General features: G+C 40.3%; 2 protein-coding genes across 2 annotated transcripts; one reads left to right on the forward strand and one right to left on the reverse strand.

Moving 5' to 3' along the window:
- Positions 1-256: 256 nt before the first annotated feature.
- LOC128737500 (uncharacterized) lies at positions 257-2,111 on the forward strand. The gene is made up of 3 exons (XM_053832152.1): positions 257-368; positions 430-1,184; positions 1,249-2,111. Exons 2-3 carry the CDS (start codon positions 439-441, stop codon positions 1,556-1,558), a joined length of 1,056 nt encoding a protein of 351 aa, XP_053688127.1. The 5' UTR covers positions 257-368; positions 430-438; the 3' UTR covers positions 1,559-2,111.
- Positions 2,112-2,394: 283 nt separating this feature from the next.
- Positions 2,395-5,723, reverse strand: LOC128734501 (pre-mRNA-processing factor 6). The gene is made up of 4 exons (XM_053828735.1): positions 5,514-5,723; positions 5,384-5,443; positions 2,908-5,320; positions 2,395-2,829 (listed from the first exon to the last, which is right to left on the reverse strand). The coding sequence occupies exons 1-4, from the start codon at positions 5,609-5,611 to the stop codon at positions 2,605-2,607; spliced, it is 2,796 nt and encodes a 931-aa protein (XP_053684710.1). The 5' UTR covers positions 5,612-5,723; the 3' UTR covers positions 2,395-2,604.
- Positions 5,724-20,737: the final 15,014 nt, after the last annotated feature.

A 20,737-nucleotide genomic window follows, 5' to 3' on the forward strand; every position in this document is an offset into this window, starting at 1 on the left:
GATGCGCTCTTCCCTCTAATGCATTTTATAGTATTCACACACATAATAATGTTTCAAACAGACGATGCCCGCTTTCTATCTCATTCTACCACATAGGAAGTTCGTAAATGAAACTCTGTGCAACCGAGATTCTTTAGTTTTGGGCCGTAATAGAGTAAACATGATGTAGTAGATTTAGTAAATGCAATATGCGACGGTGATGATGCTGGAATTCGTTAGTTCGAGCGGGAAAACGAACATGTAAACAGTAGTTTTAAATACTGTCTAAAAATCTGGAAAAATAAGAATTCTCCATGAATTGTGTTGTTTGTGTAAAGTGCATGTTATAAGGATTATAAGAAAAATTTGTGAGTTAACTTTTGGAGCAGGTAACAGTGTAATAAAACTTTAAAAATATAGTAAAATTCATGTCTATTTTTTCTATTATAGACGAAAACAATGGCCAATCCAGAGATCCCTCGGACTCGCCCAGCTCTTGTAGAAATCCCGACAAGGATGGGCTATCTAACGCAACGGGTCACCACTCCGGTCGGAGTCAACAATAGGCGGAACGCACTAAATCCAAGATTGATAGATAATCCGACCGTGAACATACCGGATAGTTACTTATCGCCCCGTATGTCCCCCGAGGAAGCAGTTATTCAACAACGCGGCAGACGTCGTGTTCCTATTATCTGGAGTCCAGAGAAAGGTTTCTATGTGTCGCCACACAAGACACCGACAAAAAGTATATCGGCAATGACGCTAAGGAGTTCGCCAAGAAAGCGTTCGTTGATTAAGGAATTGTCCGAAGTTGCAGCCTCGACCAGTGAAGCAAGTCAAACTCCGTCGCCATCTAAGCGTAGCCCTACAATGAAAAATACGAGCCCAAGTGCAGCCAAGAAGATGCGTTTTGAAGAGGGATCTATTAATCGTAAAAGAAGCGATATTCCATTGGAAATTCTACTGAAAGGCTTGAGTCAGGAGCAGCTGATCACCATGATCAACGGCATGGTGCGAAGCAATCCCCGCTTAGAGCACACCGTTCGTAGTGAGCTGCCAATGGCGGACATTGCTCCACTTGAAGAACAGTTGAATTACCAGAAAAAGAACATATCCAAGAGTTTGCCAGCAACCCGTTTAATAAGCAAAACTGACAGTCCGGCCTATGCTCGTGCAGCAACCCATCTATTTACGTTCAAAAAGTACGTAGTTCGATTGAATGCTTTATAAATTAAAATAAGTATATATATTTGCTTTTCGTTTTAGAATGCTAGTTGAGCATAGTCAAACGCTGCAAAATTCTAAACACTGGGACGCTTTGCTCGATTATGTTGTGATGGCCTGGGGATATGTACGAGCCACACCCGTCTGGGACAATCCAGCGCATAATGCCGTTCGAAAGCACTGCTTCAAAATACTTTCGTATCACGCTAGTTTTGCCCTCAAGTACGGTCAAACAGAGCTGGGACACGAACGATTGAGCAAGTTTCAGCAGAAAATCAAAGCAATGGCCGTCGATTGCGAGGATATTCAAGATTGTGTTGTGCCACTCTGTTATCTGCTGGAGAAAAATTGAATTACGGTACCTGTATTGTTCTAGTTAATTTTCGAGAATGTCTGGCGTTAGATGTTTAAATTTTAGTAAATTTCGTTAGTCCATTCAGAGAGGTTGGTCAACAGAGCAAGCCATTCGAAGAAGAAACAAACAGCTACTTAAGGTAAGTTTAGCAGGATTTTCTAGCATTATGCACCCGCTGTTACAATTTTTTTGGCGTAATCAGTTCTATTTGGATTTCAATAGAATAAGCAAAGTGCGATACTTCAACAAAGTGATGACATACATATTACCATAACTAGGGCGCTAAAAACCTAAGAGTTGAATCAATTTCTTTTCTAATAATTTTCTATCTCTCCTGGTCTGTTTTTGGTGGCGCAACTCTATGCGATCCACAGACAAATGTTTAGTAATATTCAGCAAGTTTATTCTGATAGTAGTGCTAGCATAGAAGCTAATCGATTTTAACTGGCATGTCGTAATATGTCTTAAAGTGGTACGTTCTCTATATTAGTAAAAAGCTTCTCGTGCTTAAGTTATGATATACTTGTTAGATATAATGATGATTGTAATATTATCCGATGAATGTTAAATAAAGATTGTGGTGAAAAGGAGAATAGGTCAGATAATGCATTTGAAAGAATATAGGTACATTCTTTTCGAGAATCGCATGGTTTAGCCGAAACAATGGAAAGTAGAAATTACTGGAGCCTTCTGCGCTACTCTAACACAGGGACGGTTATAAATTTCAATCTGGCACTGGCACTCGATTCGGTTCTCCACTAATTAACCTAGAAACAAAAGCGATGACGATATGGATAATGATTTTATTCTAATCGCTTCACAATGAACGTGAATTGAGGAAAAGCTTAACAGGACTGTCGCTATAAGCTATTTGTTAGTCAAAGTCACTATTACGTTCACTTCACTAAATTCTTCTCAACCGGTTCGCCCTGGTGGCATTGGTGAAATAGAGGTTAAGGTCGAAATGATAATGCGAACGATTTTTTAAGAAAAGACTATTGTATTTTATATCGAACAACTTTAGTAAATTTCACTTACACGCTTTAAATTGGTGTAGGCAAAATTTTCACCACCGCCTTGAGCACTTCGTCCGTTTTTAAACACCAGTTGGCAATATCCTTACTAACTCGGCACCAGTCTTCGCCGTGTTTCGGTTCCGCAGTTACACATCGCTCAACCAGTTCGTTCTGCTGCTGTTCAGTACCATGTTGGAGTTCGAACTTGTAGAAATAGGCCCAAGCGTCGCCAAAATCCGGGTCGATTTTTATCTGTAGATAAACGAAAAGTTCGGGATTATTGTCTTGAAGAATTCAAAATTTAAATGAAAATGACTGGTCTATACTTACTGTACGATTGAACCAATCGCGACATTTCTGTATTTTTCTTTCGCTCCAAAATAGTTTCGAAACCGACAGCAGCACATGCGGATCGTGTTCACATTTCTTTAGAGCATCTACGGACTTCGATTTGCGCTGTGGTCGGGCCTCCAGAAATATGGCCTCAGCCCACAGCTCACCGGCATTAGGACAATCCTGTAAAGCTCTCGCCATTAGGGTGTTTGCCATGTCTTTCAGACCAGCCCGTATCTCAATACGGATAGCAGCTAACCAAAGTGTTGGATTTTTGGGATTCTTCAGACGACCTCGTTCCAGTACTGAGCGAGCTTTAGTAAGCAACTTTCTTCTTTCTTCTAAGCTGGACAGTAAAATCCAAAGTGGGATCGAATTAGGACATTTCTTCAATCCAGCATTATAGGTCTCCACTGCGCGTTCCAGTAATTTCTTCTGTTCTTCAATCTGTCCTTTCATCATCCATAGTTTAGCGAAATCCGGAAATACTTTAACGGCGTCTTCTAGCAAGCCTAAAGCATCTTCAAGATTGTTAAGCGCCCACTCTAACTTGGCAGACTTCATCATAACCCTTGGTGTTGGCGCCGAAGCTCTCGCCTTAGCGAGCAATCGTCTAGCGCGTTCGTACTCCGAATTTTCGGATTCTAACTTTACTGCAGCCAGCCAAATGTCTTCTGAATTGGGATTAGCCTGAAAAGCAAGTGATAGAATACCGCGCGCAGCCGGCACGTCTCCGGCCATCCACTTGGATTTGGCTCCCATTAACCATAGGACTTCCGATTTAGGACAGTGAGCCACCGCTTTCTGTAATATTGCTTCTAAACTTTCACGTGTACCGTGATTTTTTTCAAAATAAGCTGCTCGTAACCAGATGCTCTTTTTGGATGGAAATTCTGACAATGCAAATGTGTATACGGCCCGGGCACACTCAAACGCTCCCTCCTTGGCGCAATGATCGGCATCATCAATCCAAGTTTGTTTACGATCTTCTTCATCGATTCCGACTCCAATTACGGCTTTCACAATAGCCTGGCAGCATTTGATTGCGCCAGATTTTTCCGCCTCCATCGCCTCCTGCAGCCATTGGTCTCGATTGATCTCTACCCCATTTGCACTCAGTGAGGTCAAAGCACGGTCGATAATTTTCTCAACCATATGATTATTACCATTTGCTTCCTCTAATTTGGCGGCAGTTGTCCAAATCTGTCGATCAGTCGGGATATTCTCTCGAGCTTTATTCAACACTTTTCGAGCATTTTCATATGTTTCCAAACGTGCTAACGCCAACCACAATTCAACACTGGTATTACAGCATTCTACAGCTCTTGAAAGCAAAATCTTTGCATCCTCTGGATTCTCTAGCTCCACTGCTGCTTTCCACAATCGCACTGAGTTAGGAATATGTTCCAACGCCTTACGAAAAACACGCCTCTTTGCTTTGGCTTCCGTTTCCAAGTCTGCTGCCTTGATCCATATTCTGACAGACGTTGGTATATGTCTGGCCGCTTGCGCTATGACTCCCTTGGCTGTATCGGGGGGCTGTAATCTTGCAGCCTCCAACCACAGATCTTCACTCAACGGATTAACTTCACATCCACGCATAATCAAATTGCGTGCCATCTGCACTTTTCCTGTAACCTCCTCCAAACGAGCACTGGCAATCCAGGCAGGAGGATGGTTGGGATTAGTTTCGCGCACACTTTTCAGAAGCAGACGTGCTTTCTTTATATCGTTAATATCTCCACCATACGTGGGTATCATACTTTGCAGATCAGTCAAATAACCCTTTGGATCTACAACAGTTTGTCCGGCTACAGAATCCGATACCTGCGACAGCTTTACATTCATCAATGTATTTCTGGCTTGGCCAATTTTTCTCAAGTCCAAATCTCCACTGGGAGTAAGCATTCCGGGCGTTGCCACTCCAGGTATCATCGAAGCAAGTCCTGAACGTGCATCGATGGTGCTCGCAGTTTCTCCACCCAAATTCCTTGATAATACGCTATCTGGCAACGGAGTAAACTTCTCTGCTCTTGGATTGCGTTGCTTTTTGTTGCGGCTATCGCCAACTTCCGGTAAATTAGCCCACTCATCCTCCGAGACCATTATTAAGCTTCGTTTCAGATCAGAAAACTGTTGCTGAATCTTCGGCCTCTCTTGCCGATATCGCTCCAGGTCTTCCTTTAGCCGTTTTTCACGATACTCTTTACGCTTTTCATCCATGCGTTTATCGATGTTCTCATAGATAGCATCTGCTTCGGCGTCATCTTTGTCATAGGGATCTTTAGAGAAAAGTGACCCACTGTAACCACTGAATTCATCGTAATTGGAATCATTTAAATCTTCATCGTCTTCTTCCTCTTCTTCTTTCTTTTTCCGTTTGGCCGCTGGAGGAGCATGTCGATCATCCCTGTGAAGTAAAATCAATTACAATTCTGACTAACATCTAACATTTTTCTTATCGAATACTTACGAAACATCGTTAGCATCTCGCGCTGGACCAATATCCGAACGAGTAGTAAATCCAGTGGCACTGAAATAGTATGGAATATATTACATTTTGTACGATTCAATGTACTATTTAATCAAACAAGTGTACTTACCCACGGCCAACGCCAGCCACATAGCCGAGAGGCGCAGGGACTCCAAGAAAATGCTTCTTACTTTTGCTACCTAATGAAGTAGCCGGTATGTGGGCCATCGTAAACTATTTAAGAGACTAGCAATGCTTAACTGATGATACTGATGTTATGTGAATTACGCAAAAGTACGAAAACTCGAAACGTTTTTAAAATCGTTTTGGATCGTATAAACAAACTCTCCGGACCGACGATGATGTTTTTATAAATTTGACAGATACGGTAAAGGCTATCGAAAATTTACGATACGCCAATGATGAATGATAGTGCTGCCAGTTTGCTGAATATTGCTGAATTTTATATTGAGCTTGCTCCTTGCTGACGTTTGCCGCACGCACATATCGACGCGCGATTTGTTGTTGCTGATGTTAGATTTTACATTGATTTTACACGTTTGTTTTTGTTTTCCCCCAGTTATACCCCGGTAAAAAAACATACGTTTGAGTGATAAATGATAAGTTTTTGTAGCCTTTTGCGCTTTGCATTTGCAAGCTAGGACAGGACGTGCCAACTGGCTTCTTACTCTCCTTTTTATTATTACCGCCATCCCGATTGAATATTCTTTGTTACACTCTGCACCACTGTTGCCTGCACATATTATTTTAAGAATAACTTCGTTTGCCGAACAACAGCTCCCGAATACGCCACAGTTTATGCGACCAAAATCAAGTTTTGCATTTCAATTTGAAAATTAAAATTCGTGTACAAACAAAACTAATGTAGAACCAAGCATAGAACCACAGAATACAAAAGAAATCAAAATTCAGAAATAATAACTTATTGTCGTATTCCCACTAATGATTTTCAGCAACACTGAAAGCGATACCGCGTTATATTTTCCGAGGGGATGCGCTGTGCTATCCCTTGCTATGTATTTGTCAGAGGATAACATCGCGCTTCCAAAACTGTCAACGCTTCCAAAAGTGTCAAATTTCAATGCAGTAACATAGCGAGAAAAAAAAAAGAAAAAAGCAAAACATCGAGTTTCTTTGTTCGATGTTGTACCGTGGACCCCCGTTCGTTTGACCGTTTTTAATCTGAACACTTTTTAATTTGAACCCCGTTGGTTTGCACGACGTGCAAATTAAAAATGGTTCAAATGTCATTCTCAACACGACATCATTTGCTTATGCAGACAATGCACATAAACACGGTTTGTTTGTACTAACCTAGCGTGTTTATTTTGTTTCACATTCCGTTTTCCCAACGATTATGACAGAAATCCGATCGAAGAATGAAATATTCATTGCTTGCAAGTGCGAACTGAATCAAACCGCCAAAACAATAACAAAGAGCAGGGCGGCCAATTTATACAAGTTTCAACATATTTAGGGTTGCCAGTTGTTCAAATTAAAAACTAACCCCGTTAGTTTGCATGAGCAATCGTTCAAACGAACGGGGGTCCACTGTACTCGCTGCCCTCGTTAATGGAGCATTCCCTTGATATTTTCCAGTCAACGGTTGCTCGTCGCTTTCAGCCAATCAGAATTTGGGTCAATTTTGGGTCAACGCCGCGGTTGACACTTGGCACGTCCTGTCCTAGTTTGCAAGCTCTATGAGGGAAAATGTCGACCAACATTTGAAAAGGGCGGATAAGCCAACTGTCAAACAGACCAAGCGAGCAAAGATGCCAGAAGTGAAGACATGTTTTCATTTTGAAGACATTTTGGTTACAAAAAAGTGAAATGTCTTCGCTTGAAGACATGTGAAGACATGTCTTCACCATGCAATTTAAATGGGCGGAAAGCCGAAAGAAGACAAATGAAGATATTTTTCCTTGGTTCGTGATGACTTTTCAAAAAATCACCTGGCATCCCTGCAAGCGAGAGTAATTGAAGATAGAATTAACAAAAGGGCGAATGTCGCAAGCGGAAACAAACCGAGTGAGGGTTGATTTTCCTATGCTGGCCCAGCAAAAAATAACTCTCATCCGTTTTGTTTACATTTGCGACATTCGCCCTTTTGTTAATTCTATCTAGAATTTTTTCCTTGAGCACAGGGATGCCAGGAGATTTTTTGAAAAGTCTTCACGAATCAAGGAAAAATGTCTTCATTTGTCGACCAACATTTGAAAGGGGCGGAAGAGCCAACTGTCAAACAGACCGAGCGAGAGTTATTTTTTGCTGGAGCAGCATAGGAAAATGAACTCTCACTCGTTCTGTTTGACAGTTGGCTTATCCGCCCCTTTCAAATGTTGGTCGACATTTGTCTTCCTTCGGCTTTCCGCCCATTTAAATTGCATGGTGAAGACATGTCTTCACATGTCTTCAAGCGAAGACATTTCACTTTTTTGTAACAAAAATGTCTTCAAAATAAAGACATGTCTTCACTTCTGGCATCTCTGCTTGAGCAACATTGGAAAATGAACTCTCACTCGTTCTGTTTGACAGTTGGCTTATCCGCCCTTTTCAAATGTTGGTCGACAAATGTGTTTTTGTAAAGAACAAACCACAGACAAACAGACGAGACACTCACGTTAATTCCATCGTCCAAACAAAAACTATTTTTCAATGGGTGTTGCTTCGAGTTTTCAGTTCAAAACCATACAAATGTAAAAACTCTACAGCATGAAACCCTGCAAATGTAAGCTACTCCGGAACATGCATAACAGAGAGTGTTAGTGTGCAAGCAAAATGTGTAGGACGATAGCTTTTAAAGGAGTTTCTTCTGTGTGTCATGTCAGTTCGTCAGAGAACAAACATTGGAAAAACTGGGAAAAATGATAAGCAAATATGAAATTGCGGAGTTGCCAGGTGCAATAAAAGTTGTAAGATTTCAAGAAAAAATTTCTTTCAAAAATACCGCAATTGCTCTTAAATGGTTGAACACGTACCCTCGCACGTACCTAAATAACTTTGTTCATGTCTCTGCTGCGCATATGCGATCGCTCGCTTACGAGACCTATATTGTTGTTGCAGTTGAAAACCGTAATAATCGACTCGCGACATTCGGTTTTATTCTTGTTCTGTGTGTCGCAACTACGTCGCGCTGTATAGCGCATCAACGTGCGATCACAGCGCACCACGTGCGACGCAGTTGCGACACGCAGAACAAGAATAAAACCGAATTTCGCACGTCGATTATTACGGTTTTCAACTGCAACAACAATACTTAAAAAACTTGTATCCGAAAATTTGATTCAAAATACGTTAAACAATAACACCATCTGCACAACGGATCGCTATTTATCTTGGAAAAGTAGAGAATAGGTTTGGCAGAATGTCATTCGCTAACTATGTGTGACCGACACGAAAAAATAAAAACACACCAACAGCACAAGTGGATGCATAAGACCCTTTCCAATATTCATACAGAATTCCAGTGAAACAAACTGAATTTTGCATAAATCTGTCTCCCGTACCTTTGTACATCGCTCTGCTGTTTGACATAAGCGATCGCTCGCTTGTAAGCAAGTGGTCGTTTGCTTGCAAGATCTTGTGAGTCTAAAATGAAACGCCCGTGTCACGTCAGTGATAACAACATGGTCATTGGCGGATCGCTCTGTCCCCATAGATCACCACATAACGTCACGTGGGCTTTCGCGACGGCCGCATCTGCATCAACCGAAAACGGCGAAGGAGTTTTCTTGATGTACGCAACAAGCGCCGATATTGCATCCGGCCATCTTGTTATCGCTGAGACACGTTTGTGCGTCGCACGTGTCCAACGACGGGAAGTTGTTGGGTGGTGTTACGACGTCCGTCGATCGGAGAATCCTGAGATGAAAAGCGCTTTGTTGAACACCGTAAAAGCACCGGGCGGAAGGATTGTTTCTCGGATGAAACTTGGAAGAAGACTGACGAGCGGAGAGAGACGAAAGCCGGTATTGAGCGAGCGCGTACCAGATCGACTAAGACAGCTGCTCGTCAACGATACGCCGAACTTGAAAGGGCTGTTAAACGAGCTTGTAGACGGGACCAGAGAGCCTGGACTAACTCTCTAGCCGAACAAGGAGAAACCGCAGCAGCCAATGGTGATATCCGTGTGTTGTACGATAGTTCTCGCCGCCTTAGTGGTGCAAGGATTAATACAAAGATGCCGCTAAAAACGCTCGTGCGTGCTGACAAAGTGTTCCGGTGTTCTGGTAGAACCTCTGCGAGCGATTTTCAACGTTTCACTGCAAACTAGAACGTTTTCCACAGCCTGGAAAAGCTCGTGTATGACACCAGTATACAAAAAAGGAGATAAAACGGATATTGCCAACTATCGTGGGATAACATCGCTATCCGCTGGATCAAAATGCTTTGAGATCATATTGAATAAAGTGGTTTTTGAGGCGTGCAAACACTATATTACGACTTCCCAACATGGGTTTTTCCACAAGCGTTCTGTAGAATCGAACCTCTGTGAGTTCACTTCCTTCTGTATAAGCAACATGGGCAGTGGTGTGCAAATTGATGCGGTATATACAGACATTAAAGCAGCTTTCGACACAGTAGACCATGAAATACTGTACGCAAAATTTCGTCGTCTCGGCTTCTCGGATAGACTGTGTGACTGGCTGAAATCTTATTTGACAAACCGACAGCTATATGTAAAGATAGGATCGGCTGAATCGACAATATTCACTCCGCAGTGTGGCGTTCCTCAAGGAAGTAATTTGGGACCCCTTCTATTCGCTCTCTTCTTCAATGATGTCTCCCTGATCCTACCAAACGAAAGTGTGCTGATATACGCGGATGATTTGAAGATATACCTTGCCATCCGCAAGTTAGATGATTGTTTCCGTCTACAGGATATGCTGGACAGATTTACCAGATGGTGCCGACTAAATCGTCTTGTGGTTAGTATAGCGAAATGCTGTGTAATTTCTTACCGGCGTCTGAAGAATCCTGTTCTGTTCAACTACACCATTGACAGGACTATTTTGAATCGAGTCGACCAAATTAACCGTTATGTGTTCGACAAAAAAAACACCTTTAAGTGCTCGACAAGGGTACCCGGGTACCCACAAATTGAAACGTTTGTAACTTTGGCAATATTTGACCGATTTGGACCATCTTACCACCTAAAGATTTAGGAACTTATCCACTTTCAGTGGGGTTGCGACAGAACCGGAAGTGGTTCATCTGGTTCCCGGAAATCCGGTATTCCGAGAGTGTGTTCCGGAATTAAGGCACTTTTTAAGATTTTTGATGTAATCATAGTAATATGGGTATCCAAAATTCCTCAAATGACTCCGAAAGGTCATTTTTCATAGTTTTAAAACCGTATAATGATTTATCCTCGGAATGGCCATTCTAGGACAAGTTCCCGTGGGACCTCCTGTGGCCACAGAACTGTTTGGCTTGCAACACTGGCAATTTGGGTATCTATATTCATGAAATTACTCCGGAAGGTCGTTTCTCATTGTTTTGACTCTATCTGATGATTTTGCCCCGGCATGGCCATTCCGGAACATATTCCAGTGGGGCTTCACAGTGGTCCAAAACCACATAAACGTGCGCATTACAGTTTTGAGTGGGAAAACTTGATTTTAGGTTTATGAAGGCTTTGGAAGAGTTTCTTGAAATTAAAAGTTCTATCGTTTGATGGAATTCAAATTTTGATTAATCCCCCTAAAAGTGAAATAAAAATTTTATTTCCTTCAGTTTCAATATAACACATTTACGGGTTCTGCAAGGTTTTAGAGCATATTATTACAAGAATTTTTCCAGAAGACAGTAACCTTCTATCTCTTTAGCGAAGATAGAAAAATCCTTTTCAGCACTTTTTAGCTTTAATTCCGGAACACATCCTCGGAATACCGGATTTCCGGAAACCAGATGAACCACTTCCGGTTCTGTTGTAACCCCACTGGAAGTGGATAAGTTTCTGAATCTTTAGGTGGTAAGTTGGTCCAAATCGGTCGAATATTGCCAAAGTTACAAGCATTTCAATTTGTGGGTACCCGGGTACCCTTGTCGAGCACTTAAAGGGTAGAAAATTTCGAAGCTCCCCCTTTCCTCCCCCTTAAGTGCTACATGAAAACTTATTTTATAAAAAGTTGTAATTTAGCGAGTTCTGAGATGTCACGGAGTTTCAGTATCCTGGGTCGAAGAAAACTTTAAAATTTCTTACTTTGAAATCTGAAAAGGTACCCGGGTACCCTGTCGAACACATAACGGTTAAGGATCTAGGCGTTCTGTTAGATTACCAACTAACTTTTAAAATGCACTACTCATCTATTGTAGCGAAGGCCAACCGCCAACTAGGTTTCATTTCGAAAATTGCTGCTGACTTCCCCGATCCACTTTGTCTTCGCGCATTGTACTGCTCATTGGTAAGATCCATTCTTGAATTCGCGTCAGTTGTATGGTCGCCTTATGAAGAAGTATGGATTTCCCGAATCGAATCAGTACAGCATAAGTTTGTTCGATACGCTCTACGTAATCTTCCATGGACGCACCCGTACGACTTACCTTCTTATGAAGACCGGTGTGCAGTGATTGGCATCGAAACTCTTGAAGATCGACGGAACACCAACCAAGTTGTTTTCGGTGCAAAAATTTTACGTTCCGAGATTGACAGTTCCGCACTGCTTGGTCAACTGCATATCTACGCACCGCAACGTATTCTAAGACCGAGACGATGGTTACAACAACCTCCTAGAAACACGGTTTACGGTAACAATGACCCTATATGATTAGTGTGAGCGGACGATTCCAAGAGACATATCACTTGTTCGACTTCAACGTGTCCACAAAAACCTTTCGGCAATGTATTTGTAGTAGCTTGTGATATTTTATATAAGTAACTTTAATTCATTAAGACCACATGTAGTCAGATGATTTTTATACAATAAACAACAACAACATATAAAGGGCAGAGCGTAAGTGATGGACTGAACATTTTGAACAAATCTTTCGAGTTTTAAATGTCAGGGATCAACAAAACCAGCAGCGTATGACGCCAACAGTTCGTCGAGTTAATCACGTCAACTTGGAGGCGCCATCGCTGGATGAAATTAAAGCAGCCATCAAGAGTATGAAATTCAATAAAGCCCCAGGGATACACTGTATTTCAGCCGAAATGCTCAAAGTTGTTTCATCTTTGTCAGCCCAGATGATGCATCAACTTTTCAGCAATATATGGGAAACCGCAATTTTTCCGGTGGACTGGATGCAGGGCATATTGGTCAAAGCCCCTGAAAAAAGAGACCTAACTGAATGCGATAACTGGCGTGGCATCACGTTGCTCTGTATTGCTCTTGAAGTACTCTGTAAGGTAATCCTCAATCGGATCCAGGAGAAGATCGACGCTACTCTCTGGCGGCAGCTGGATCCCGTGCTAATCAATTATGTATAGACCATATCGCAACGCTCCGTATTATATTGGGACAGTTCAACGAATTGCACGACTCTCTTTCGCTGGTGTTCGTTGACTTCGAAAAGGTGTTCGACCGACTCAACCAAGAAAACATCTGGGGCGCACTTAAGCGTGGAGTAGTTCCAGATATGCTAGTCCATCTCATTGAGGCTCAGTACGAGGTGTTCTCATGCAAGGTTGTGCACAACGGCATCTTGTCCGACCCGATAAGGGTTACTGATGGCGGGAGACAGGGTTGCATTTTATCACAACTTCTGTTCACAGTCAATGTAGCAAAAACTAAGTCTATGGTAGTGAAGACTGATAATCCCACGAACTTCACAGTAACCAGTTGAACAGGTAGACGTCTTTCAATACCTTGGTAGCCAGACAAAGCCCGATGGTGGTACCAAGACTGATATAGCCACATGGATCAGAAAGGCCAGAGACGCCTTTGCAGGAATACGAAACATTTGGCGCTCAAACTAGATCACTACATACGAAATCCCGTATTTTTAACTCAAACGTTAAACCCGTACACTGCTGTACGCCTGCGAAACGTGGTGCGTCTCAGCGGAGACAACGCAAAAACTGCAGGTATTTATTAATACGGTGCCTGTTATCATTCGTGCCTGGTGGCCTGACAACTGGATATCCAAAGAGGAACCTCATCGTCGATGCCATCAACGGCCGATAGCAATAGAAATTCTTCATCGTAGGTGGAAATGGATCGGGCACCTTGAGGAAAGAAGCGAACGAAATCTGCACAGAGAAGCACTCGAATGAAATCCGCAAGGACAGCGTACAAGAGGCAGATCCAGAAGCTCATGGCGACGCAGCTTAGCCAACGACATCCGAGCTGTACACGAGAACCTGTCCTGGCGACAGGTAAAAGCCATGGTGGGGAATCGTCAGCAGTGGAAATCTCTGATTTCATCCCTTTGTTCTGCCGGACCGACAGACATGGACCCATAAGAAAGTAAAATGTCCCTCCTTTTGTTAAAAAGCAGCGCCTCTTTGACGAATACGGAGACATTCCCAACCAACAATAAATTTGAAATTACTGCTACAGCGTGCGACGCATAGAATATTGGGTGTCACGTCTGTTTGTCTGTGGTCGTACTTTAAGCACTGACGAACTGACGTGACACGGGCGTTTCATTTTTGACTCACAAGTTCTACAGAGACTATCGACCTTTTCGCGTCCCTAATGGCGGCTAGTTAAAGCCCTATAAAGATATATATTTATATGGCTTTACGGCTTGTGGGTACAACTATCGGAAAAAAATAACATGCTTTTGGCAACTCTGCTCACGTCAAGTTGACATTTTCCCCTTGCAAAACTGTCAAGCGTACGTTAGCAAAGTTGCCAAAAGCATTGAAATATTTTCCAAAAGTTGCGCCCACTATCCGCAATTAAGCACGCGAAAAGGTGGATAGATAAAGCATTGCACGCAGATGTCAGTGCGTTTTTTTGACGTAGGACTACGTCTTACGGCAAGTTTTGAGATAGGGTGTCATTCCAAAAAATCGAAAAATGCGAGCGTCACGAAAAATGAAAGGTTTTGAGCGCCAATAGCTCAGCGATTTTCCGATCGATTTTCAACATTCTTACGCCAATCGATCGGAAAATCTTCTAAGAATTGACCCAAATGAAGAAAAGTATGGATTCTTGATGTTGAACTATTGAAAAATTGAAAATAATGAACCTATGTTTTACCAGAATTCTCGCTTCGTGATTGGTTGGAAGATTCTTTACGATGATCTAAACCTATACCAATTTGATATCTGTGCTTGGGAAGTAAGCCAAAACAAGTGACGAAGTTTCCTTATTTCAACAAAATTTCTTAACACCGCGGTTAAACCTAGACCATTTTGATGTCCTTGCTTGGGAAATACGCCAGAAAGAGTGACAAAACCCCCTCGTGCCAACAGATTTCTTACGAACGCGATTAAACCTAGTCCAATTTGATGTCTGTGTTAGGGAAGTGTGCCAGAAAGAATGACACAAGTTCGTTGTCCCAACAGATCGCAAATTCTTTACTGCGAGACGATTAAACCTCGGGGAATTTGGTATCTGTGTTGGAAAAATGTGCTACAGCTGTAGTGTTTGATTATAATACGACTCTGTATGAATACGCATGCTTGCCGTTTCACTAGAAGTGAAACGGCAAAATAGAAAAAATAGTAAAATAGAATTGAATTGGTAAAATCCCTTCAACGTGGGGAACCATGGGTAATAAAAACAATCTTTAATTTCAGTAAGGTAGCAGGAAATCAATAGTTTGTGTTCTTGATTTTGTTAAATTGTATTCAAATACACAATCTTTTGAGAATTGAACGTATGCAATGTTACTACTTTGATAAATGTTACATACAACGCATACAGCATGTATATATGTTGCATATCGATGTGAAGTAGTAGAGGTGTGGAACAACGTACCGTTTGTTTGTGTTAGCAGCGCAAATAATGTAAACAGCAAGGGTGACGTCAATCTCGCCCTATTCTTCTACGGGCATAAAAAAAGCATAAACATTGTGCCGTACAACGATGACACTAACACACCTATAGTTTTTAGCATATTACGAACACAAACATGCCGCGTTTGCCGTACCTAAGTAATAGTGTACATAGGTTGCATATAGCATGTATACATGAAGAATCGAATGATAAGGCTTTTGCTACACACACATGCAAGACGTCTGTTAGGCACACATTGCATCTTTTCCTATTCGATGCAGCAAAAACGCGTTGGATAAAATGATCATTTTTTCTAAAATTATTCATACATTCGAAACAATTAATGTTTAAATCAACCAAGAAATGTATCCCGATATATATGTTCACATTTAGCAACTAATATTTCAGTGAATTAGCATTAAATCGGTGACCCAAAAATACGATTTTCGGATGTAGCATGCCGCATAGGCCAAGTTCGAAACAACTGAATGTAGCATTGATTTTAGTATAATTTATTGTTTTTTTTTGGCCGAAAGCAATCGGTGGTTATAGATATTTGGTCAGGTTTATCCCGCTAACATAGTTAATAGTTACATTTTTGATCAATTCTACCGCGTTTTAGCTTGTTTGTTGAAAATAGATTTGTTATTTAGTAAACAGATATATTTCCTTGCTATACATATAACGCAAATAGTAATTTCTGTTTTCAATGAAGAAATTAAATTATTTAAAAAATCTCGCCCTTTCCAACCCTTACAGTTTATATGGAGCTGTCACTTTTGCCTGCCCAACAGCTCTTCAATACATATGCACTCTGCAAACACCCTATTACAAGCATGAATACATGCTACTATCACTACAAAGCGACTTACGTAGTCCTGCGTCACCTATATATGCGGTCGTGTCCTGTACACAACCCCTCTGATTTTTCTTCCCAGGGTTGACAGTGTTGTGGGGTTTGTTTTGATTACTTATTCGCAAGACCCAGAAGCAAAAAAACTGCAAAAAGGACAAAAATATATGTTGTACAGAACTGTTATCATTTTCCTGCTTCGTAAAAGTCGGGTATTTCCGGTTTCCGCAAACAAGTGGTACGAATTACAAATAATAAACCCACTAGAAATAAAATTAGGTTACAAAGGGAATCAAAACAAAACACACAAAAACGTCAAACCATAGTTGAGGTTAGGTACCGTGCAAAGGTTTATTACAGAGGCGCCGAGACACTCAAAATCCGCTAAATTTTGAAACAAAACGGAGAGTACCATCATACATAAAGGCAACTCTTCGCTTTCGCTCCAAATTTAGCGGTTTTTGAGTATCTCGGCGCCTCTATAATCTATAGATAGTCTCTGTAACAAGATCTTGCAAGCAAACGACCATTTGCTTACAAGCGAGCGATCGCTTATGTCAAACAGCAGAGCGATGTACAAGGTAGGGTTTGTTGCTGCGTCGTCGTAATTGCCTATTCCCGTCCTATCCAACACAAATTATTAAAAATATCAGCATTTTTATGACACCCAATCCAAAACTAGTTATTCCGTAATATTTTAGTTTGTTGTCTATCATACGCGATCAATCAAAGTGAGCTGAGATCTATTTAACCCTCTAACGGCAACATCGTAAAAACGATGCAATCAAGCTAATGACTATTTTACCATGAAAGTACACTCAAAAGAACCTTAAGTTCTGATTTTCATGCAAAAATAATTATCTGGAGGAGCGCTAGGTTACAAAAAGTCCAATTTCTCTTTTTTGTTTTTCATGTCTAATGCTCTACCCAGCCAGGAAAACTTGGCTGAACTGCAGAAATTTTGCAGAATAACATTTGTCATACCGTCCTACACAAATAGGGTAAGGGATCTAGTTTTCGACCCTGTGCTAGTTTTCGCACCACTACTGAAACATCATCAAATAGATTCCTAAGAAAAAGGTAGAGAAAAGCTATTATTAAGGATATTGTCATAGTTGTTATTTTGCTAGTAATTTTGCAATACCTCACCAAAATTGGCGTCTGTACGTCCAAATAATCAATTTTTTTAAGCTGGGACTGGAGTTCGCGTGTTTTCTTTTCGTCTAGTGAAAACAGATACGAAATCAAAATTTCCATAAATTGTGTATATTAGGACACTGAATTCATGCAATATGTTATTATACAAAGAAAACGCAATACCCGGTCAACACTGAATGTAACACAATGTTGCTGTTATGTAACACAGAAGCAACATTGTAATGTAACAAAGTTATCAAAATTTGACGTAACATTTAAATAAAAAAATGGTAGCATTGCTACATTAAAATGTTACCTGTAGCACTGACGAACTGACATGACACATAGAAGAAAATCCTTTAAAAACCATCGTCCTACAGATTTTGGTTGCACACTAGCACCCTCTGTTATGCATGTCGCGGAGTAGCTTGCATTTGCACGGTTTTATGCTGTAGGTTTTTACATTTGAATGGTTTTATACTGAAATCTCGAAGCAACACTCGCGCGCCGCGGTGTGGTCATGTTGCGAATTATGCTTTTTTGAAAAATGAGTGGTTTTTCATTGGACGATGGAATTTACGCGAGTGTCTCGTCTGTTTGTCTGTGCCTGTAGGTTATGTAGCAGTAACATTAAATGTGTAACATTACAACTTTTATCAAAATTTGACGTAACATTTAAATGAAAAAATGGTAGCATTGTTACGTTAAAATGTTACCTGTAGGTTATGTAACAATAACATTAAGTTGGTAATGTAACAAACTTAATGTTATTGTTACATAACCTACAGGTAACATTTTAACGTAACAATGCTACCATTTTTTCATTTAAATGTTACGTCAAATTTTGATAACTTTGTTACATTACAATGTTGCTTCTGTGTTACATAACAGCAACATTGTGTTACATTCAGTATTGACCGGGGACGAATTTAAGAAGTAAAGTCAGTTGCGTAATTTCCATAATATGCTTTAATAATCGCTTTTCTGCGATTTCAAAGTTCACGGATCGGAAGGTAAGTGTGTTTTAGTCAAATCAGCACAAAAACTTTTGGAGTATTCATTAAACCCATCCAACGAATGATGAAAATTAGAATGGCTTTACTTACTACGACTACGATTTAAGCAAAATTCAGTTTTTTTCACCGGAAATCTGCATGAATATGACAAATAACCCGGTAATTCTTTGTGTATTGCGAAAACAAAGGATAAAGAAATTTTTACAAAGGACTTTTTGTATTCACTTGTGCTCCTAGTGTGTTTTTATTTTTTCGTGTCGGTCACACAGTTAAGTGAATGACATTCTGCCAAACCTACTTTTTCAAGATAAATAGCGATCCGTTGTGCAGATGGTGTTACGGTTTAACGTATTTTGATTCAAATTTTCGGACACAAGTTTTTTAAAGAAAATGTATGGGGTGTCATGTCGGTTCGTCGGTACTTTAAGGGTGCAAAAATAGGCCCTTAGATTATATTTTGAGAATATGACCTGCTATATCAATGCATCCTGTGCATGTTTACACTGTAATTATGAATTTTTGATATTAAGGGGAAACCGAAAGTGGCTCAAAGATGGCTGGATAAATGGCTACCGTGCGAAGCATGTATTGTTTTGCACCTTAAAAATGCATCTGCATTGGTAGAGCACGCTTTCGCCACGGAATCAGTGCTTCCAGTGTTGTTATAATTTCCTAAAACTTGTCATTCCATTTATCGATCTGCTATATATCAACAAACGCTCAGCAAAATATAATTGCTAATGGAAAATAAATTTAACTGATCATATCGATCATTACGTGTTCATAAAAGCGACCAATGTATAATTTGTAATTAGTTAATAGATATTTTGTTGCGCACATATTTCATTGTACTAGCGGTTTCCGAAAAAGCAGCAACACAGTACCGTCATCCGGGGATACACTTTTGAACTTTGACTTAGTATAACTTTCGAAGTATATCGTTTAGGTCCAAGTGTAAGTAGCCAAAACTTGTATAGTGGTCAGTACTTTTGATTTATGATTATGAGAAAAAATATAAACTAAATGAATCTGTAGAATGAACCGAAAATATGGGTGTTGCATGTTACCCAGTAAACGGGGTTACTTGCAACACTTTTCTGATTTTGCGTTTCTTATGATTTTATATCTGATTTCAAACCGCGAATGACTATTTTTAGATATTTTGAATGTATTTATAGTAAAACAAAAGATACTGGAGGCGTTTTTTGTTTCCCAATTTCGTCTATCGCCTTTTTAAAGATATTCGGTGAAAATGCAGCATGTCGGCGAACTCCAAATTGCCGTTTCAAAGCACGTGGAATTTTTAACAATTTTAATTTTTCTGGAGATGGTGGTAGACAAAATAACATCGTACAGATGCAAACTTACTTTGTACATACTGTCTATTACGATAGTTTTCCTTTCAACAAGTGCTGCAAGCCGCGCCATATTGGAAGTAACAACACGAATTCATCGTTTCTTCTCCAAGTTCAAAATATAAACAAAACTCAAAGTGTCTATTTGTTAGCTTATATGATGCACTTATTGTGTACAGGAACCAAACAATAAAAAATAATTCCATGTCAATGACCTGACGCAACTTTGCACATTCATTTTTTCTGCTCTGAAAGTGAAATTATTTTCCAATCGTATAAAAACAAGCAAAACAATTATGTAATGGATTAAACCTAACTAAACAATAGGTAAACGTCCCTTCTTTAAAATGGCATTGGGTGCAAATGGTTATGTTAACAAACAAATGCGTTAGAGCTGTCAAAAGCGCGATGCGCAGAAGTGTTGCAAGTAACCCCGGTGTTGCAAGTATCCCCGGATGACGGTATCAAACTTTCGTCACATTAATGAGCTTTTAAAGAGCTTTCAACTTTCGCCGCATCGATAAGCTTAGAATGATGTAAACAAACAAAACGCAAGCGCAGGAATCAAAAATTGGCCTCCGATGCAAACGGATTAATTAAGCATCCTAGTGATCCTACGCATTATTCAGTTGCTGCTGTTAATCTTGATTGAATCGGAATGCCTTGATAAAGAAAACAAACCATATTTCGGGATGTTAGTAGTCGATGCGGTTGGCTGCGGATCAACTGTGTTTATGTTTGCAAGCTCCGCTTTATGACATATGTTACTAATGCAGTATTCAAATAAACGTTTAGGTTTTTAACGAACACATGAGATGTACAGTACAGTGTTTGTCGCACTAACACAATAACGTTAGTCACTTTCGGTATCGCCTTAAAAATCACAACTACTTAAATTTCGTCAAAATCGGCGTCGTCATCGAATTGGAATTCCCTTTGTAATCTCACATGTAAGCGACAACACTGCAATGCAATTTAATCTCATTTCTATAAAATTATTCTTATGTAACCAAGTTATTTTATGATTACCTTCCTTTATTAGGAAGCAACATATGACTGATAAAGACTGGTCTAAGGTC

The sequence above is a fragment of the Sabethes cyaneus genome, chromosome 2 (assembly GCF_943734655.1).
Source record: "Sabethes cyaneus chromosome 2, idSabCyanKW18_F2, whole genome shotgun sequence".
Classification (NCBI taxonomy): Eukaryota; Metazoa; Arthropoda; class Insecta; order Diptera; family Culicidae; genus Sabethes; species Sabethes cyaneus.